Genomic DNA, 22954 nt, shown 5'->3' on the forward strand with positions numbered 1-22954 from the left:
AGCATTTGCAAAGAGTGAAAATGAAGAATTTGTAAAAAAAAAAAAAAAAAAATATAGAAAAATGTAGCATAACAAAACAAATATACCGTTTTATTGATATAAAAGTTTTTCCATCTTGAATGAATACAATATTTGTGAAAGTATGTAAAGGAAAAATTTTAATCCAAAGAATGCTTTTATAATTTTTCCCCATTGATCTTTTTTTTTTTTTTTTTTCTCTTAAAAATACAACACCTAATAGGAAAAATATGTTTGGCTTCATATAAAAATACATTATATATAGGAGTATGCATTTTACTACATAAAAGTATGTGCTTGTTTGTACATATAGATAAGTTCATGTACATCTATATACGTATATATGTACAAATAGAGTAATTTGTGCCACCACGCTCAACCGATAATTAAGGAAAGAATTAACATATTCTTATTTTGTATTGTGCACACATTTACTATTTTTCTTTAAATATCACTAAAGGAAAAATAAATTTTTATAGCTTCTATACACAGAACATCTCATTAATTGGGTATATATACATATATTTATATATATATATATACATACATATGTGTGAACGTATTTATACGTAGATATGCGTGTATTTACGCACGTATTCATTTATTTCCTTTTTGTTCGTTTGTGATATCAAGAGCAAAAAACATTAACTATAAATGTTTACACCTTTCAAATTATCTTCTTGAATCTATTTATTTATAGCTGCAAAAATATATTTTTTTTTTTTTTTAATTATGCTCCTTTTTGAATTTGTTGATTTTGTTCGAACAAAAATAACATTATTTTAATTCTACATATAATTATTTTACAAAAGCAAGGAATATATATATTTAATATTTCTTAATAAACTTATAAACAAAAAACAGGTATAAAGGCGCTGGTGATACATTAACAAAGTGGCATTTATAATTGAGCATATATATGTGAAGTAACTACAGTTATTAAAATGAGGACTATTGTTTTTATGGATGTTTATTTTGTTTTATGGTATAGAGCAAATACAAATGTAACAAGATAACTACTGAAATGTGCTTAAATTGCGTAAAAGAAAAATTGCTGATGATGACAGCATGCATGTATGCGTGTGTGTATATATGTATGTGCGAATGTAGACATAAGTACATTTATGGTGTAGTAAGCTTATGTGAGAATTAGTTCAATCTAGGTTAATAATATTTTTGAAGAGTACAATTTTTATTTCTTTAAAAAAATTATAAATTTTTGCAATGAAGATTCAGTTGAATTAAAAAATACGTGCGCACACTTTTTTGTTTTTTCTTTTTTTATTTTCCATGAATATAAGACATAATGTTAACTGTATATAATTTTCATTTAATTATAACAACATAAATTGCCTGTCATAAGAATATAGTACAATAATTTTTTTTTTTTTTTTTTGTATTTCTTTTACTTTTTCTTTTTTCCCCCTATTTCTGGAAAAATATTTTATAGAATAAAATTTCACATAATATAATTAAAAGGGATAATGAAGAGAGTTATTATTTTTGTATTAGCTACAATATTTTGCGTCATTCGTCATCATGTAGGACACTGTCAAATGTGCACAACTGATATATGCGAAAAATGCTGCCACCCAACACAAAATGGTTAAGAAATATATAATGCTGTTTGCTATAATTAATACTACTATGATTACAATCACAATCACTATCACTATCACTATCACTATCACTATCACTATCACAATCACTATCACTATCACTATCACTATCACTGTCAATGTTATTATTATTATTATTATTATTATTATTAATTTTATTTTAATTTTTATTTTTTTAATTTTATTTTATTTATTTATTTTTTTTTTTTCTCCTTTTTGGAACAATTTTACACTTCAATTATGGTCCTCTATTTTAACGTAGGTTGTGAAAATAACTTTTATAAAACAATGAGAGGCAATCATTACAGCGATAGAACATATTGCAAACTGTGTGAATGTAAAAACCCCATTACAGGTACTTTTGAAACCTTCTCATGTGTTTAACTCGATTCATGAGATTTTTATACATATATGCGTAAATATATCATATATATGATATGTATTACACATAAGTGTATGTAAAAATGCACTAAAATTTTTTTACCAAATATAGCAAAATAAAAAATATAGCTAAAAGATACTTGTAGTGCTTTTCGCCATTAATTCACAGCAATAATTTATTGTACATAATAATTTTTTTAAACATTTCATATTTTATGATAGGATGTGGATGGGTAGCTGAAAAGTATGAAAAAGTAAAATGTACAAGTTGTACCTTTATAAAACACGCTTCCGCCAGGTATTCCTTAAATACATACATACATACATAAATAAATAAACATATATACATATATATATATTCCCAATAGTATAGTACATATGCCCATTTAATCCTTTTGTAATCACGCATATTCTTTATATATATCCTCTACGTAGAATAAAATATTTTGATATATGTGGTTGTGGGTATGAACTAAAAAAGGGACTTCTACTAACTAGTAGTTAAAGCAAATGAAGAAATGAAATATGATATCCTTATGGACAAAGCTTGTGTTTTGTGCCTGTTATTTTGTATATGCATATGCTAGTTTGTTAAGTTGTTATTTTGTTTAATTGTTTTTTTTAATCTGCTCCGTTTTGCTTTGTTTTGTTTTATTTAATTTTAATTTTTTCTTTTTTATAATGTTAATGTTTTTATTGTTATTTATTTTGTTATTTATGCAAATGAAGCAAAATGTATTTTAAAAAATTAAAAAAGTAAATGTGGGTATTGAAGTATATCAAAAAGGATTACTAATTATTTGTTTTTTTCTTTTTTTGTTTGTTTACTTTTTTACTTGTACATTTGTTTACTTTTTTACGTGTACATTTTACTTTTTTACTTGTACATTTGTTTACTTTTTTACTTGTACATTTGTTTACTTTTTTACTTGTACATTTGTTTACATTTTTACTTGTACATTTGTTTACATTTTTACTTGTACATTTGTTTACTTTTTTACTTGAACATTTGTTTATTTTTTTATTTGTTCATTTATTTATTATTATTCTTTATTCGCATAAAGAAAAAAGGGAAACAGAACTTCACAAAAAAAATCGAATAAAAAGTAAAATTTAACAAAATGCAAATGTTTTAAGATTTATTCCTTATAATGAATACATTTTATTAATATAACAAATAAATGAAGCGTTCTTTTTTTTCTTTTTTTTTTTTTTTCTCTTTTCAAAAAAGGATAAATAAAAATTCATTTACATTTGCAAGGTTCACAATATGCGGATTTAGACAAGTCAGATAAGGTACATTTTTGTCTTCTTCTTATATATACTGGATCAGACACATAACTAATAGTTGGTAGTTGATATTTTTTATGTGTTTCCAGATCATTCATTTTTTCGAAAAATGGTCCTTGCGCATAACTTATTAAAGGGACCTCATATAATATATTCTTGGCGTAAAATTCGCTATCTATTTGATGATAATACAGCTGAGGATGATCAAAAGATTCTAACACAATGCGTTCAGTAGGTATACAAGGAAAATCAACGGATTTTTCTCTGCTACAAAGATCATGGAATTCATTGTACGTATAAGTCCTTTCTGTAACTTTTATTTCTGCTTTTTCTGATATGAAGATGTAGAAGAAAAATATGCACATATGTGTTTGAGTATATATGCATACATACACTTTTATATTAATACGTACGTACGTATGTATGTATGTATATATATATGCATATATAGCATAATGCTTTTACCGATAATGCAGCATATAAATATAAAAAAATAGATGTACCACATAAAATGAATGTAGGAGAAAAATAAATAAGCATTATACGTAAAACGGAATTTCAATACATTAAGCTATTAATTGTTTATATTTACCACAGCAGCATTTACACATATTGCAAGATGAGCATGTAGACTTGCTGAATATATTCATTTTAAAAAAAAAAAAAAAATATTAAGTACAAAAAAACTATAAAAATGTAATACGGGAAAAGAGATTTGCTTTTTGTTCTAAAGTTGGGAAGAAATGTAACAAGTACCTATTCCACAATAGTAATATATGAAATTCAAAAATAAATATCTAAAATGGGATTAAGAATAACGATTTTATAAAACTTTATGTAAAGATAAGAAAATAATATAGAAAATTAACAAATAATATTTTTTTAAAAAATTAAAAAAATAAAAATTATTATATCTGAATTATAAAAAAAGGGCGTTGTACTGTTACCTTGTATTATTTAAGCTTAAAAAAAAAATGTTTAGAATCGTAGTTATAAAGGATATAATAAATATACATGTGTATTAACGATTTGGAAAAATTACAATTATAATACGCATTAACTAGCTATTTTGTACATTTATTTGTATATTCATTTGTATATTCATTTGTATATCCATTTGTATATTCATTTGTATATCCATTTGTATATTCATTTGTAATATTTACTTTTTTTTTATTTTTTTTTTGGTTGGAAATTGTTTTTTGTGTCAACAAAAGTTATGACACATGCATAACGTTTACTAGCTAAAACGAATTTGGAAAAGCTACTTTTGTAATTTTTTTACCTTGCCTGTTCATAAATAAAGCAATAATAGCATTATTTTTTGTTTTCCTGTGTGTGTGTGCAGCAAAAGGGTTGTTTAAATAAAAAAAAAAAAAAATGTATCGTTACTTCTTATTTAAAAATATATTCAGTAGGATCATATTATTTGCTTGATATTTTTAATCCTTTAAAAAATTGTTCAAATACATTTTGAATACATACTGATTGTTGTAGTGAATATCCAACTTCGCCAATTGGTGAATATAATTTTGAAAAAGCAAAAATGTAAATAATACAGATTTGTTATAGTATACAAAATGTGATAACTTTTTATTTTTAATTAATTGAAATATAAATAAAAAATATAATTCCTAGATAATAATGGCACGTATACCTAGAATAAAAAAAAGAACAGAATATTTTATTATTTCGTTTTTTTTTTTTTTTTATTTTCCATGTTTGCATTATATCATATCATTTAATTTTGTGGTTAGTATTGTTCTTTGGAATAAAATGAGAAAGTTTCGTAAAAAAACAAAAATTGTTAATCTAAATATTAACATAAAACAAAAAGATATTACATAATTCTACCCGTTAATTTAGGTATAAAAAATTATATAGGCCTCTTATATATAGAGAGATTAGTACAAAATTAAGCTTTACATGTTTTGTTTTTGTTTATTTAGGCAAATATTACTGTACATTTGTTTTCTCTTGTAATATTTTGAACATACGCGGGTTGTTTTTTAGCAAAAAAACGTTCATGATTTATGATACGAGAAGAAGAAATGTCATCGTATTTCAATTCGCTTATTTCGGTCAAAATAATTATGCTTCTTTCTTCTTTTAATGTTCCTTTGAAAAAATATTCCACAGTTAAGGCTTTTTTCTTTTTCCCCTCTCAAAATTAGGGATCTTTTTATAAAAAAAAAGTCAATTTGCTACGTAAATTTTTTGATTACAATTTAAAAATAAATAAATATAAATATATATATATATATATATATATATTAGTACCAAATTCATTAAGGGACGCAAAACTAGGATGAAAAATATGTTAGTATATATATTAGTAAAAATATAATTTTAAAATAAAATTACTATTGCAATTATTTTTTGCTATCTTGTATTTTTTTCAATGCAGACCATGTAAAAATTTTAATTTACTAAATTACAAAATTATGGTGTAAAAAAATTGGCAATGATACACAAAATTTTGAATATTTGAGAGCTTAATAAAATAAAAATAGAATAAAAATAAAAATAACAAAAACAATAACGAAAAAATAAGCAGTAACGAAAGCAAAAGCAATAACGAAAATAAAAATAAAAATAAAAAAACGCGCTAAATACAAACAACAAATGAATAATACATATATATAATACCAAAAAAAAGAACTATGTTTCATGTTCCTCAAAATTTAATTGTTCATTACCATCATTGTTCTATAAAAGATGTTGGCGATGTTTTTATAGACTGTTTAAATGTTCAATTATTTTTTCTAAAGAACGTTTTAAATTGTCCTTTCTTACATTTAGTAGAAGAAATACATCCTTTTAGCAATTATGGGTCTTACCCATATGCTTTTAATACCTTAGAGGGGAATATTTTATATGACACGGAAATTATTGACTATTTGAAAAATGTTATACGAAAATTATTATATAAAAAAAGTTATTTTAAAAATTAGTAAGAAGTATTTATGTAATCTCCAGATGTTTATATGCTTTTACATATGATGTATTTCCATTTTTCAGATTTATTTATTTGGTTCGATTGAATATGAATTATATTTTGGAATTTTGAATGAACTAAAGACAATATTGGTATCATATTTTTAGTTAAAGTTTTGTAAAAATATATAGTAAAAAAAAAAAAAAAGTTTAGATAAGACTGTTCTTATGCACTGGGCGAAATTTCTTTTACTCAGATATACTACCTATGGGCAGATGACAAAATTTACAATAATTTTACCAAAAAAATATATAAAGATAGGTTTTTTTATCTATACTACGTTTACCTAATAAGGTACAATATAATATTCCGTTTTTATACATACATATATATATATATATGTATGCGTACTTACATGTATGTGCACTTATATGTATATGCTTAAATAAATGAACTCCTTATTTTTTGTTTTTTTTTTCACATAGAAAGCTGAGAGAAGAAAATTTAGAAAAATGCAAAATGAGAGGATTAGACAACCACAGTTTTGTTAGTACTATATACATTATATAGCATTTTTAATTAATATATAAATCCCAATTATAGGCATATATATTTTCCGTTTCTTTTATTTATAGAATATAAAACGGTTGAAAACAATTTTAAATATATTAGATAATATTTTGTATGATAAGAACAAATCCAGATCAGAAAGTGATGTTTCCTATTTTCATTCAGTGTGCTTTTCTGTTTTATCCATATTTTACTCAATACCTTTAAAATGTATAAATATACCAATGTTATTAACAGAAAATATTCTACAAACTGCTCTATTATTAAAATATACATATAAGACAAAATAAAATTATGCAAGAAAAAAAGATATATGAATTTTAAATTAAAACGTAATTAGGAACTAATTTTTCATATATTTTTTTTTATCTTTTATCTTTTCTTTTTTTTTTTTTGTTTCTGTTATAGTTAACATGGAGTTACAAAATGTTTTACTATCCAAGCCGACTTTAATAGAATTTGTTAAAAGCCTCAACGATACTCACAAAGTGTGGAAAAATGAGAAATCGTTTCTTTTAGGTATCTGCAACACATGCTAGTGTGATAGCTTTTATATGTACAGCGAAAAAATAAAGACCTTACTATTTTTTAGAACACTATGGACATTATTCTTTATTTATTATTATATTATTATTATTATTCTTTATTTATTATTATATTATTATTATTATTATTATTATTATTATTATTTTTTTTTTTTTTTTTATTTGTGAATGTTATTGGAATACATGTTTATAAAACACATTTACTGATAATCAAAGTGGACATAGTTTTTACATAAAAAAAAAAAAAAATGAAAAAAAAATGAAAAAAAATGAAAATATTAGAAAACCATTTTATATGGTTATATATTACCAATAATTCGATTATATGCATATAACGTATGTATAAAAAAAACACTATAAAACAAGTGTAAATGTGTTATTCCTACGAATATATTTTGTGAAAAAATAAAAGAAGTTACTTTTTAACGATTTTACCTGAACAGGTCAGCTCTATAACCATATTTTTTTAACCAACCTTCTCTAGCTGTTTGAAAAAAGGCCATTTTTGCCATTCGCGTAAATTTATAAATTCCTCTAGAATATCCTCCTTGTATACACCTCATCCGTATTCTATTAACACCAACCTGAAGGTCAACAAAAAGGGGGGTTATTTATATAACTATGATTAAAAATTAAAAAAAAAAAAAAAAAATTACATTGAATATATATATGTATTTACGTAGAAAATATTTTGAATGACATCATTCTGGGTATATACTGATTATATTAAATGAATATTTCAATTTTGTCAATTAAAAATAGACTATGACCACATCTGTTCAATTAAAAAGATTATTCTTTTTTTTTTTGGGAGTTCTTATATGTATTATACATACATGTATACATACACTCATACACAAATTCCCACATACGTAAATACGTATATGGGCATATATCCCCCTTACTTTATTGTTAATTCTTATTTGTCCTTTAAAACCAAGGTTTTCAAAAATATTTTTATAAACCCTTGTGTTTACTTCAGATTCCATAAAAGCCCGCCTTGCTAAAATATCTCTGTACACTCTTCTGTTATAACTAGGAAATCCTAATGGTACTTGATTCAAATATGGACCTGGGTTTCTTGCTGCCATTTAAATGATCGTAAAAAAGTTGAAATAAAATAAAAAGTCAAATGTACATATACGAACAAAGAAATAGAGAAATTCATAAATAAATTATAAAATAATTGTGTGATATAATAAAATTATTAAAAATATATATATATATATATATATATAAAGAATTGTAAAATAACGAAAGGACAAAAGAATTTTTAATTTTACGTTTTCACAAGAGTTATTTTTGTATTTTCTTTTAAAAATTTCTGTGCAAAGAATAAATGTGCACGCACATATAAGTTAATATAATGAAGAAAATGGGGGTACATAAATGAAATAAGGCTGGGAAGTAAAAAAAAAAAAAAAAAAAAAAAAAAAAAATTAAATTATCAAATGAAATTTATATAAAATAAACACTTATGCTTCTACACACGGAAAAATAGTTTTTATAAAAGATTCATAAATCCTTCTTTTCACCGTTCCACAATTAAATCATATATTTTACTCTCTGAAATTTCATGCATGATTTTTTTTTTATTAGCGAAAAAATATATTATATAATAAAACATCAACTACGAAACTTCACTAAATAAATAAATGAATACAGAGATATCACAAATGGAAACAAGGTTAAACATTAATAATCGTATATATGCACCATTTGAGCATTCTGAAAATTACGGAAGGATTAATTGAAATAACAAGTTTACTGTTTACTATTTTAACTTTTACAAATGATCTGTTTGTATAAGCAGATTATTTGATTTGGCTCCCTTTATCAGAGTGCATTGTATTCATGCATATACATATGCATGTGTATATGAACATGTATTTGTGTATGTACATATGTGAAGGGCTACATTTACGCCTTAAATTTATATTAAAGTGTTGTAATATAAATTTGCGTTATAAATGCTCTGAACCGATATTAACAAAAATACAATTCCCGCAAGTTGTGTAATATGCATTTTTGCTATCTCTCAATGATATAATCTATTCAGTATTTAAGGGGCAATGGTTAAAAAAAAAAAAAAAAAAATTTTTACTATATTTTTGATGAAAAACAATACTTATCAAATAATGAAATGAAGGTTAAGAAATTACTGTGCTACTATAATGCGACATTGCAATTCCCACGGTGAAGCAAATAATATTGTCTTCATAATTCGTTCATCAAGGGAATATTATTTCTACGGCTGAAAGTAGTTCGTATAGGTGCACTCCGTGTTCCTTAAATTTTTTTTTTTTTTTTACTAGTATTTCTATCATTTAGGTACATATTTCGGTTTTATATAAATCATTTTTACTTTTTTGTTGTTTATAGTTTGCGAACTAACATTACACAAGTTTTTTATACATTTTTGTACGATTAGAAAACTTTGATTTTTTTCTTTGATGTTTAAAATATCTAATAAAGTTAATATATCCATTTTCCCATTATTTTTTTCTATAATTTTTAATAAAATTTTAGCACAATTATCTTCTTTAATTTGTAATTCTTTTTTTCGAATTTTTTCCTTAATAAATTCATTAATATTGTTACTTTTATTACTTGTTGTAGCTTTATTTTTTGCCTCTTCTTCATCTTCTACATCATCATCTTCGTCATCCTCGTCATCCTCGTCATCATCATCATCATCATCATCATCATCATCATCGTCATCATCGTCATCATCGTCTTCGTCTTCTTCATCATCCTCGTCTTCATTATCATCATCATTGTCATCCTCCTCCTCCTCCTCCTCATCGTCATCCTCTTCTTCGTCCTCCTCATCGTCTTCTTCAACCACTTCATTCTTTGTTTGTTTTTTGTTTACATCTCGTTTTTTCTTTTTATCCTTTTTAGTGTTTTCACCTTTTTTTGGTTTATTTTTTAAAATTCTTTTTTTCACTGTTCGTTTTTGTTTTTTACTAATTTCTTGTTCTTTACCTTGGTCTATTTCATCATCGTCATCATCCGAATATTGATTTAGTTCATCATCCTCTTCATCATTGACTTGCTGTTTTAATAAAGATTTCAGGGTTTGACCATAAGATGTTAATGTAGATTCATCATTATATGAATTGTTATCTGAGTCATCATTTTCATCTTCATCTTCATCAAATTCTTCTTGACCTGAATCATCGACATTTAAATCTTCATCATCGCTTTTCTTACCATCATTGTTATAGTCCCAATTAACATTACTTTTTCTAAGCGATGTAATTGCTAAGGCTGAATTTACATATTCAATTTCGTCTTTATTTTCTCTTCTTAATTTATATAAATTTTTAAATCTTTTTTTTTCTTGTCTTCTTAATCCAAATTCATCATCATCGTCTTCTTCATCTGAAGACGAATTTGTATTTATAATTTTTTTTTTTTTTTTTTTTTTTTTTTCGTCTTTTTCTTTTATATTAATTTTCATCATTTCTTCTTTATTTTTTAGCCTTTCTAATATATCATCTAATCTTTTATTATTTAGTTCACTTTTCAATTTTTCTTGTGCATTATCTGTATTATATTTATTGGAAGTCTTAGCTGACAAGTCAGGTTCAAAAACATGCCAACTAGACACAGGGTAAAGATCAGAATATTCTTCATTTTCAATTAAAACAAAAAAAACGTCCGAATCTAAATTACATTTTTTAGATACATAAGATTGATGACTTATCTTTCCTTTTTCATTAGACGTATTTTTCAATAACCAATAAAATGAATTATTATTCTTCTCGTTTCTTAAAGTACTCTCTATATCTTCATCTTTGGACTGAAAAAAAAAAAGGCTTAAATTTATCGAACGTAAAGCGTCAATGAGGGAAAAACGTAGAAAAATGGCACAACGTTCAGTCAAATGAGTCTTACGTATGCTCACGCACATAGAGCACATAAGGCACAATTGTACGTACGTACATACATATGTGTGTATATATATGCACAAATGTAAACATGTTTGCAAGTGTAGATACAAATATACATATACAGTTACATATACACTTATGTATTTAAATATATACATATATATATACATATTTACATATATACATACATATTTACATATATACATACATATTTACATATATACATACATATTTACATATATACATACATATTTACATATATACATACATATTTACATATATACATACATATTTACATATACACATACATATTTATATATATACATATAATTATGTTTTTTACTATAAATGTTATGGGCGGGGTTAACTTGTTTAATTCGCGATTATCCGTAAAGCGCGAAACAAAATATTTTACATTGTCATCCGTTTTGTTTATTCTTAGTCTCTTGTTACCGAATTTGGACAAATTAAAATCTGAATATTTTAACGACTCATTTGTTTCACTCATTTTTCTTTTCTCTTCTTTTCTTTTTATTTTTTTATAATATCAAATGTTTTGTATTTGGCCTTTCGTTGAGCCTTGGATCATATTTTCGCAAAAAAAACAAGTACTATGTATTTTACGGAAGGCGCTGCATATGCACATACATAATCAAGTGAATTTACTTTTATATATATATATATATATATATATATATATATATATATACACATATGTACGTATGTATGTAAAATATAATGGAGCTTTCTTTTTAATTATGGACACTGGTAAAAAGAAAGAAAAATAAATTAAAATGGGGAAACATAAACAAACAAGTACAATGAAACGATGGCACAAATTAAAATAAAAATAAAGAAAAAAAAAAAAAAAAAAAAAAAAAAAAATAAAATAAAATAAAAACAAAAAATAAAAAAAAACAAAAAAAAAAAAAAAAAATAAAATAAAATAAAAATAAAGAAAAATAAATAATTATAAAAGTGTATACATAAGGAAAGCGACAAATATATCAATACCATAGCGTGTAAATATAAATGTATATATACAAGAGGATAAATGTAAAAATGAACGAATGAACGAATGAACCAATGAACGAATGAACGAATGAACGAATGAACGAATGAACGAATGAACGAATGAACAAACAGCGCTGCCTAAAATTGAAGAAAAAAAAAAAAATAATTAACCAAAAAAATTTACAAAGTATTATAAAATAATATAATATACCATTTTCACATGGTATTATTTGTGCTTACATATAATGTAATTAATTTTTTTGTGCAGCAAAGCTAGTAAATAAACGAATAAAAATATTTTAGCAAAATATGCATTAAGTATTAAGATAAAAGAATGTAAAAAGTTTAGTCAAATTAACATATATATAAAAAGAGAAATTTAAAAGGGCGTAATAAATATACAACATATGTATATATATATATATATATATATATATATATATATATATATATATATATATATATATATATATATAGAAGGGAACAAAAATGATTTAAACCGTAATATACATCCTTAAATATAACTAATGGCGTTAAAAATAAAGAACAAAATTGTAAAAAAAAAAGCCAATAGTAAGGGTACTACCAAAAGGAAGAAAGAAAAAAATGTAATAAATGAATTGAATGATTCTTTAAATTGTAATCCTTTCATGAAAAAAGAAGAAATAAAACCATTCATTTTAAGCATAGAGGATGAAAGGAAGGAAGACAACGAAGTAGAAAGAAAAGGTGAAATATAAACAGAAAAAAATTCAAAATTGCACATAGATAAAGTTTTAATCATGTTATGTTGACCTATGGAAAAAATATTATTTTGTACATATAATTATGTATATACTTACAAACATACGTACATTTCTATTGCCTGTTCGCGTTATATTTATAGGGACATTTGAAAAATTACTAAAAAAAAGAATAAAGCAAATGAATAACAAATTAAAAGAACTAAATAAGGGGAATACTGAATTCAGGTAATACAAATACAAGAACATCCATGGATGCAATTTATTCAAATTCATATATATATATGTATGTACATGTATAGGTGGGCATAAGTATGCACTCTTAATTAACTTGAAAAGAAGAAAGCTCGTTACATCAGAGTGCTTTGCTTATATCACATATCTGAAGATTTTTTTATTTGCTATAATAATATTTGCATTATCATTTCATTTTTCATTTTCGTTTATAATAATAAATATAGAAAGAAAATAATAATTATTGACATAATATGCATACATAGGACACACACATGCATAATTTTTTAGGCATATAAATGTTAACCGTTTTTTGCCATTTCATCATATATTTTTTCCTTTTTTTTTTTTTTTATTTTTATTTTGAAATTACAGCCAAATGTATGAAGATGATATTGAAAAATTAGGCAAAAGATGGTATGAAAAAAAATTAGTTAACGATGTACCAAGAAAATTAACAATATTCTGAAGGAGAAATAATTAGAAAAAATTATATGGTTATTGCAGCGGGGCAGAATATACTCTTTACCTTTGTTTTAATTGTTTCTTCATTATTGTTCACCTTTTTTTTTTTTAACGATTTTCAAATAAGGAAAAGTATTTAGATCCATATATTAGCTATTTAAAAGTACTTTTTTTCCTGCATCATTATTTGTTAAAAATTTGTAAACATTTTTTAATTTGACATTGAATAATGTCCAAGTTGTACATAAGATTCAAACATTTTGTTTCTTGTACTATAAAACCTTATTATGTATTATGACAAATGCTGGGAATCTGTCAAACGATTGTTTTTTACTGCTGTGCATATAGAATATGCGATAAAATAAGGTGCACGACCAAGTTATAAAAATTTACACACATATATATATATATATATATATATATATATATATATATATATATATATATATATATATATATATGCAGACGCGTAGGTAAGTAGTTGCTATTTAGATTTTATAACCTTTCAACTGCAGCTGTAGTACGTTACTGACGAAAAAAATACAAAGGTCAATATTGTCTAGTCTATTTTATTTTAAAAAGGATATTTTAATGTAATTTAAAAATATAAGATAAATGTTTACATATATATATATATATTTTTTTTTTTTTTTTGTATCCATTATGAAAAAAAAAAATTTTTTTGATACAACTTTTTATTCGTATTAAAAATTAAGGAAATCATAATAAGAATTATTATTTTGGGTAAAATGGTGTATATATAAAAAAGAGATAACAAAATGTGCACGTTTTGCAAAAACTACCACTTCACTGCTGAAATATATAATGAAATTAATTACTTGGTGTGTGTAAAAATGTATACATATATGGGTATACATATATATATTTTTTACATAAAAATATATATAATATACATGTTCACATAAGCCTGTCTAAACGGTTGTTTTAATTCCCTTTACATTTTGATAAGTTTCCAGGAAGTCGGACCATTCTTCATATGGAGATTTGTCAAAGTTTGTTACCTTCCATAAATCTGGTGTTAAATATCCGTATGTTTTACTTAAAGCGTTGAAAATTGCCTAAAATGGAAAAACGAAAATATACGCGGTGCAATAAGGGTAATTTAACGCGAAAATATACATGTCGATATATATATATATATATATATATATATATATATACATTTGTACATATGTGCACGAGTTTATAAGCATTTCCAATGTTCGTGCAAATAACATAATAAAATTTTTTTTTATCAATTATTATAAAAAAAAAAAAAAAAAATCAATGCACACAAGAACGCTAATAAAACTATATTTAAAATGAAGAACATAATATCTCTTTATAAATAAAATTTCTTACTCTTAAAAAGTTTCCTCTCGTTTTTGTTTTTCCACAAGACGACGAAAAGCAATCTTTAATTCCTGCAAAATTTAACATTTTCTTTGTTGTTGGTGCACCAACAATTTGTGTACCTCTGGGTGCTGGTACTAAACGAATACGAACACTTCCACATTTTCCTGATACTTTCATAGGTACTGTGTGTGGATCACCAATTTTATTTCCCCAATATCCTCGTCTGACTGGTATTAAAGAAAGTTTTGCAGCAATAATTGCACCTCTAATAGCTGTTGCGACTTCCTTTGCACACTTTACACCTAATCCACAATGACCATTTCCATCACCAATAGCTACAAAAGCCTTAAATCTTGTCCTTTGTCCAGCACGTGTTTGTTTTTGTACAGGCATAATTTTTACAACGTCATCCTTCAATGGGTGTGCACATTCATTCGGTTGAAAAAAGTAATCAATAATTTGATACTCTTTTATTGGCAAGGAATGTAAATATATTTCTTCAATTGATACGATTTTTCCTTCCTTCACTAATCTTCCTAATTTCGTTACTGGCACCCAATTTTTCAAGTCATCTTCAGCTGAACTTCTTCCTCTAAAAATTATGAACCGTTCAGGTAAAATTCAGCATTATTCGAATTTACGCGCGCGCATCGGTGTGTAACATTCATTAGTACTTCACGTATATTTATATAACAACAATCAAGCATTTAAGTGCACATACACAAATACATGTATATATGAAACATACCCATTTACAACGATATCTGCATACACATATGCGTTGGTACGTACGTATGTATGTACATATATATATATATATATATATATATTCATTATTACCTTCCTCTTCCCCTTCCTCTGGCTCCTCTAGGTCCCCTTGGACCTCTTCCAAATCCCCTTGAAAAACCTCCTCTATCTAATATTCGTTAAAAAAGAAACATATATACATACATATGTATATTTTTAACTGTAATCACTACATACATCTCTTACATACTAGCAACCTTGTTCTCTTTAAAAATGACGCAATCTTATTGTACACAAAGATGTACGCATCCATTGTGCGTGCATATGTATATGTACATCATGTAAACAATCATATGTTTATGTATAACTTGATAATTTTTTAAAAACAGAATAAAGCAAAATAAAGAAAAATACAGCAAAATATAGCAGAATAAAACACAATAAAACAATATGCGTAAGCAAAATTTATCGTCATAGGTCAGCAAATTTGTAGTTTACCTTCCATTGTTTATCAATTGGATTGTTTAAAAGAAGATGTTTGTTTATTTATATAAAAAGCTTTATATTTGTTTTTTCTTTAATTTTGTTAAATTATATATACATACATTTATTTTATAAACTTATTATGTATATGTATATATTATTTTGTTTTGTTTTTGTTTTTTTTTTTGAGGTGTGGGGGGGGAAAGGCATTCCACTTAGAACATAATTTATATTATATTTTTTTTTTTTTTTTCTGTAAGTATTCTTAAATGTGATGAAAAAATATTAATTTTTTTTTTTTTTTTTTTTTTTTTTTATTGATATATAATTTGTTTGATACTTATGCTTTTTTCTCACACGTAGAAATGTCGCTTATCAGTTTAAAGAAAAATATAGTCCTTATTATTTATCAAAAAAAGAAGTAAAAACATAAAAACTTTAAATAAATAAACGAATAAATAAAGATAACTTAGTAAAATTATAAGGTGCATATACTTTCCAAAAAATATAGTAATTAACCTAGAATATTTGCTGTTTCAGAAAACATATAAAAAAAAACGTTTACTTACACAATTTACCGACGTGCATCTTTTTTATTTTTTTTTTTTTTAGTAAAGCTCATTTATATTTTCACTTTTAAGTATAGTGAGAGCAAAAAAAAGGGGATGAATATATATTACTGTAAGGAATTTAAACCGTATTATAGTATGCACATAATCAAAAAGCGAGGGTTATTAAATTGTACATAAATATCGATACGATTTTAAGTATTATAAATTTGAATATTTGTATATATATAGTCTACGTTTTTGTTGTCTCCTAGGTCCTAAAATACGCAAGTGCTTCAATGAACTTAGCTTGTAGATGGAACAACTTGCTTTGGTGAACGTTTTAATTATTTTTTTTTCTTATGAAATATTTAAGAATTGATAAACTTTAAATTATTCTTAAGGTTTTATAAAGTAAATATACTCAAAGGTGAAATTATCCACTTTTCTCACCTGATATGCAATTTTATTGAAAAAAAAAAAAATTACGAACAAAAAAAAGTAGGAATATACTTTTTTTAGTATACATATGATGTAGTAATAATACAATTAAACTTTTGTTAAAAAACAAATAAATTCAACACCGTTTTAGAAGAAAATATGTAGGCATAACGTAATTTTTACCGAAAAATTATACATTATCTTAATTATTTATAACTTAATGCAAGCTGCAAATTTATTTTTCCACCCATTCGTTTTTTGTTATATAATCGTCCTTCGTAAAATTTCCTTCACTCCGTTCATATTTACACATATATATACATGTATATATTTTTTTTTTTTCTGTTTCCGTGGTAATTGCATATTTTGTGTATTTACATAAAGGTTATGAAGAGAAAATAATTTTTTAAAGTAATATAAATTTTAATCTTTCCTGCGACTACCTAGCAATATATATGTTTTTGAAAATAGTATGTTGCATTAGGAGAGTTTGTGCTATATATTTGTAAAGCATATATTAGCAGTTTAGTGGCAATCATTTGTTCATATGTGTAAAAGTATTATATTTATATTGATATTGTTAATTATTACTTTATAATAGGCCTATATACATACATATATGTATGTATGTATGAATAGAAGTAGCGTGTACAGCATATATAAACACCACACATGTGTACGGTCGTCTGTACATGTTAAAAAATACAGATAAAATTACCAAAAAAAAAAAAAAAAAAAAAAAACAGGTTTCATAAAAACTGAATATTTTTGCGAGAACCGTAAGGCAGGATAAAGATTTATTTTTTAACTTTTTATTGGGAATTTTACTTTTTCTTTTTTTTTTTTTGTTTTTGTCTTCCGTCCATTAGACCAAATATATTTTAATCAATTAGCAAAAAATACAAATGTTTTTTCGTGGATATATATATATATTTATATATATATGGACATGAGAAAAAAAAAGACTACCCATATTACAAAAATGGAATGGATATAAAATTTTTAAAAAATAGGATAAAAAAATGAGTGAAAAATATGGTATTAAAAGACTTAAAGCGAGAAAAGCTGTGTCTCCCAATTATGGTGACATGAACCTTAATAAAAAAAAAAGTTTAACAAGGTAAAGATTTAAATTATGGATTTGTACATGCGTATATATGAATATATATTTATATTTATTTATTTATTTATTTATATATTTACTTATGCCCAATATCAATTATGCATTTTTTTTATGGACATAGAGCATGACAGTGTTGCAGATCCGTCTTTGTTTTTATGTAACATAGATATGGAAAGACGTCGAAATTTTTAATTAAATGAGTCTTTATTCTGCATTATTTGTATATATATATATATATATGTACAATACGGGAAAAAAGAAAAAAAATTGTAAACATGCAACTTTTTCGAAAAAGCATTATTACAGTTCAAAGATCATACAATATGATCACGTTCATCTGGTTAACTTAAATAAAAATTATAAAAAAAAAAAAAAATGGAAAGAAGAAAGCAGAATAAATAATAAAAAAAAAAAAAAAAAATTATGTACCTTTTTGAGTATTTTATTTGAACAAATATTTTAAAGCTGTTGCCAGGTTGTAATTTATTATTTTTTTTTGTTTTTTTTTCAAACTTTTAAGTTATATTAAAATAGCTTACGTTATTAAAAACGTATACGTATATAAATACAAATACATATATATATATATATATATATATATATATATATATAGTAGTTTTTTTTTTTTTGGACAAAACATAATAAGCTCTTTTTTGGTAGCAACGTCATAATACATAATTTGCTTGTCTATTTTGGGCATAAATATATATATAATAAACACAAAATATAAAAAAATAAATACATAATATATAAAAAATATATACATTATATATAAAAAATATATACATTATATATAAAAAATATATACATAATATATAAAAAATATATACATTATATATAAAAAATATTTACATATTATATAAAAAATATTTACATATTATATAAAAAATATACGCATTATTTATAAATAATATATGAATAATGCATGAATAATAAATGAATAATATATAAATAATATATAAATAGTACATAAATAATATATAAATAATATTATATTATAATATATATATATATATATATATATACATATACGGGCATATATATTGCACGTATGTACATATACACCTATATGTGCATATACAGCCAAATCGCCCTTGTTAATACATACTAATTTACAATGTGTGTGTGTAGATGTTTCAGGAGGACCGTCATTTTTGTGGCCGTAGTTGTTGTTATGCTCATAGTTGCCGCTGTTTTGTTAATTCTACATTTTGTAAAAAATTCAAATGCGACAAATGGATTTCCATTTCCAATAGGCATATATACATATAATGTGATAAATAAATATGATCACATTCATGATCCATCAGACGGGAATTTAGTAAGCATAGATCCAAGTATAATTCGAAAGGATGCAAATAAATATCCCTTTACTCAAGGATTATTATTTTTAGATAATGATACATTAATTGAATCCTCAGGATTATATGGTTATAGTTATTTAAGAAAATTTAATTTATCTACAAGTAAGACAGAACAACATTACAATTTAAAGAGTAATTATTTTGCAGAAGGAATTACAGTATTAGTTGAACCATCCACTTACAAAAAATATATTTTAATGTTAATGTATAAAGAAAAAAGAGTATTTGTTTTTGATTTTTATTCATTCATATTAGAGCATATGTTTGAATATGATTTAGATGGCTACGGTTTAACGTCTAACTTAAATGTAGTCTATTCAGAAGAGACACTAAAAAAAAATAATTTTGCATCTCGTCAAAAATTGTGGGCAACATCGGGGGATGATTTTCTTTATGAGCTTGAAATTCCCCATGAATTTTTAAAAGAAAAGAAATTATCTATAGCCAAAAAAACAAAAATCACTTGTGCAGGTTTTTCGATCGAACGTGTTAATGAATTAGAGTATCATTTCGAAACTGATTCTATTTATGGAAATATATTTTTAACGGAATTAATAATTGAGTTAGATATCACTAGTGGATCCTGCCTTAAAATAATCAGTCTTCGTGGACTAGTTGAACAATGCGATAACTATGTATGAATTGCATTTTTATAGTTGCATGTGTTTGGTGATATTGGCTATTTATTACCATGTGTGTGTATATGCTTATTTGAATTGGTGTATTAATGGGTACATTAATGGGTACATTAATGGATATATGAATGGATGCATGAATGGATGCATGAATGGATGCATGAACGCGTATATATATATATTTATTTATATGCACAAGTATATATATATATTTATTTGTGTGCATCTGCTTCTTTTCTTTTAATTTTATAGGATGCAAAGAAAAAAAACATAGAGGCCGTGCCAAACGGTGTAGCAATTAACCCCAGAAATAGAAAAGAGCAGTTACCAAACTTATTAGTAACGGGAAAACTTTGGTCCAACATATTTGAAATAAAACTTGAAAAGAATGAAAAATTAAGTGCCGGAGTAATTTTGAGTGAATATTTCAAATTAATAGGAGAAAATCTCTAAAAATTTTTATGTGTTAAGAGCGGAGCAGTCGTTGTGCACATACGTTCTTATGGTAATGCTCATTCCAATATATGTATGTAGGGGTTCACAAACATTATCATGTGTAGGTATTTGTATTAAAATATATATATATATATATATATATATGTGTGTGTATACTTATATACATAATGATTCTTCTTTGATACCGCCGTACATTCGAATTTACCCTTTTTAAAATTGACACCCTGATAGTTTTTAATTCCATTAGTTAAATGACCATTTAAAATAGAATAGTAGTTAACTATATTTTTTTATCACAATTATATATTTTTATATGTCTTTTTTTTTTTTTTTTTTTTTTTTTTTTTGTGAATAGGCTTTGCAATCATCAATGTACTTATTTATAAAATAAAAGCTCAAACACTTTTAAAACGTTTATTCATTAAAGATGATATTCATCTATATGTGTATGTGTACACCTTTGTGTAAAATGTGTAAAAAGTTATTCGTAAAATATATGCATATTCGGAAGCTTCACTTTCTTTTTTTTTTTGTCTTGTTATTTGTGTAATTTTTCACAAGTGGGTAGTATATTACTATATTTTAAAGTCAATAACAAATAAAAAATACAAAGATAATTGGAATGCAGAAAAAGGAGAAAACAGCAAGGTGGAAAAGCGGTAAAAGTTCAAAGCGGTAAAAGTTCAAAGCGGTAAAAGTTCAAAGCGGTAAAAGTTCAAAGCGGTAAAAGTTCAAAGCGGTAAAAGTTCAAAGCGGTAAAAGTTCAAAGCGGTAAAAGTTCAAAGCGGTAGAAGTTCAAAGCGGTAAAAGTTCAAAGCGGTAAAAGTTCAAAGCGGTAAAAGTTCAAAGCGGTAAAAGTTCAAAGCGGTAAAAGTTCAAAGTGGTAAAACTTCAAAGCCGTAAAAATATCCCAAATAATCCTTTTTATGCATTTTCAGTAAATTATAAAAACGTCAATGATACGCTGAAATGTCTAAATGTTCGTGAAATATTATTGGCCTGTTCACAATATGTGCCACTCCGTTGTGACATTTCATGTTCGGCCTAATTATTTTGGATTTATTCAAATAAATCGCATGATCACAATTTTTGAATTCTCCTTTTATTTTTACCATTAAGTCGTTGTTCATTAAGTTTGTAATTTTTTCTGGAGCTTCCCTTTTTTCGTTGTACATTAACCACTGCAAAAATGGAAAGAAAAGGAGAAAAAAGGAATCAGAAAAAAGAATAAAAAAATAAGAAAAGCAAAAGTAATATAACAAATCGGGAAAAGGGCGTTTACATAAATACATCACTGGAAGCAAACTAAAAGCTCCTTCTTATGCCATTTTTACGACGGCATATATATGTGTATCGGCTCAAAGCATGAATATAAATACATAATGCAATAAATACACATGTATATATATGCACGAACCCTTTCAAAGGAACAATTCACATAAAATGTGCTTTATCTTTTGAAATGTTTATACTAACTGGTTGGTATGAAGATCCATATAAATCCCTATATAGCCAATAATCTCTTGTGAAATGATTTAAAACAAATTCCGATAATTTATTATCATCGTGATATAACTTATTTAAACTTTCTTTGCTAATTAATTTTAACGCCTCATTTGATGGAAGAAATCCTGTATAAGGGCCTTCTAAGGACAACTCATGAATTAGAGATGTACCAACTAATAAAAGAAAAAAATAAAATAAAAACAAAAAATAAAGAAATTCAAGTGTGACCAGGTATAACATTAAATAATAAAAATGTAAAAATGAATAAGTGTAGTAATAAATATACGTACATAATTAACTGTAGACATGTGATTATAAAATGATGTTTAACCATTTGGGTGATTTAAAAAATTCGAAAAAAGTTTTAATTCATTGTGTGAGAATATCAAATTAACTAATGTCCTTTTAATAGGTTTGTGTTCAAAACACCAATAAACTTTTCTGTTAATACTTTCTGGGTTGTTTGTTACCTTCTGGGGTTTCCTTAGTCCCCCGCTACGAGTATACAATCTTTTAATAACAAAAATGTAAAATGTGTATTTCATATTTTGTATTTACACGTATTCGCAAATGAGCGAA

General features: G+C 24.6%; 8 protein-coding genes across 8 annotated transcripts; 3 read left to right on the plus strand and 5 right to left on the minus strand.

The window, feature by feature from the left end:
- Positions 1-1545: 1545 nt before the first annotated feature.
- MKS88_004604 (inner membrane complex protein) lies at positions 1546-3958 on the minus strand (the record flags this gene model as incomplete). The annotated part of the gene is made up of 4 exons (XM_067217793.1): positions 1546-1750; positions 2204-2255; positions 3271-3639; positions 3901-3958. 4 exons carry the CDS (start codon positions 3956-3958, stop codon positions 1546-1548), a joined length of 684 nt encoding a protein of 227 aa, XP_067072186.1.
- Positions 3959-5971: 2013 nt separating this feature from the next.
- On the plus strand, positions 5972-7355 carry MKS88_004605 (uncharacterized protein; the record flags this gene model as incomplete). Its single annotated transcript, XM_067217794.1, has 6 exons — positions 5972-6217; positions 6330-6398; positions 6503-6567; positions 6732-6792; positions 6882-6957; positions 7225-7355. 6 exons carry the CDS (start codon positions 5972-5974, stop codon positions 7353-7355), a joined length of 648 nt encoding a protein of 215 aa, XP_067072187.1.
- Positions 7356-7792: 437 nt separating this feature from the next.
- MKS88_004606 (ribosomal protein S14) lies at positions 7793-8452 on the minus strand (the record flags this gene model as incomplete). The annotated part of the gene is made up of 2 exons (XM_067217795.1): positions 7793-7945; positions 8267-8452. The coding sequence occupies 2 exons, from the start codon at positions 8450-8452 to the stop codon at positions 7793-7795; spliced, it is 339 nt and encodes a 112-aa protein (XP_067072188.1).
- Positions 8453-9684: 1232 nt separating this feature from the next.
- Positions 9685-11768, minus strand: MKS88_004607 (uncharacterized protein; the record flags this gene model as incomplete). Its single annotated transcript, XM_067217796.1, has 2 exons — positions 9685-11169; positions 11604-11768. 2 exons carry the CDS (start codon positions 11766-11768, stop codon positions 9685-9687), a joined length of 1650 nt encoding a protein of 549 aa, XP_067072189.1.
- A 1033-nt stretch (positions 11769-12801) lies between these two features.
- MKS88_004608 (uncharacterized protein) lies at positions 12802-13720 on the plus strand (the record flags this gene model as incomplete). Its single annotated transcript, XM_067217797.1, has 3 exons — positions 12802-13003; positions 13161-13245; positions 13627-13720. The coding sequence occupies 3 exons, from the start codon at positions 12802-12804 to the stop codon at positions 13718-13720; spliced, it is 381 nt and encodes a 126-aa protein (XP_067072190.1).
- Positions 13721-14648: 928 nt separating this feature from the next.
- On the minus strand, positions 14649-16132 carry MKS88_004609 (40S ribosomal protein S5; the record flags this gene model as incomplete). Its single annotated transcript, XM_067217798.1, has 4 exons — positions 14649-14795; positions 15079-15662; positions 15913-15988; positions 16070-16132. The coding sequence occupies 4 exons, from the start codon at positions 16130-16132 to the stop codon at positions 14649-14651; spliced, it is 870 nt and encodes a 289-aa protein (XP_067072191.1).
- Positions 16133-18313: 2181 nt separating this feature from the next.
- MKS88_004610 (glutaminyl-peptide cyclotransferase) lies at positions 18314-21260 on the plus strand (the record flags this gene model as incomplete). The annotated part of the gene is made up of 5 exons (XM_067217799.1): positions 18314-18411; positions 18546-18592; positions 19581-20413; positions 20666-20821; positions 21225-21260. 5 exons carry the CDS (start codon positions 18314-18316, stop codon positions 21258-21260), a joined length of 1170 nt encoding a protein of 389 aa, XP_067072192.1.
- A 562-nt stretch (positions 21261-21822) lies between these two features.
- MKS88_004611 (heme detoxification protein) lies at positions 21823-22920 on the minus strand (the record flags this gene model as incomplete). Its single annotated transcript, XM_067217800.1, has 3 exons — positions 21823-22050; positions 22346-22548; positions 22707-22920. The coding sequence occupies 3 exons, from the start codon at positions 22918-22920 to the stop codon at positions 21823-21825; spliced, it is 645 nt and encodes a 214-aa protein (XP_067072193.1).
- Between the last annotated feature and the right edge of the window lie 34 nt (positions 22921-22954).

Source organism: Plasmodium brasilianum, chromosome 12 (genome assembly GCF_023973825.1).
Source record: "Plasmodium brasilianum strain Bolivian I chromosome 12, whole genome shotgun sequence".
Taxonomy (NCBI): Eukaryota; Apicomplexa; class Aconoidasida; order Haemosporida; family Plasmodiidae; genus Plasmodium; species Plasmodium brasilianum.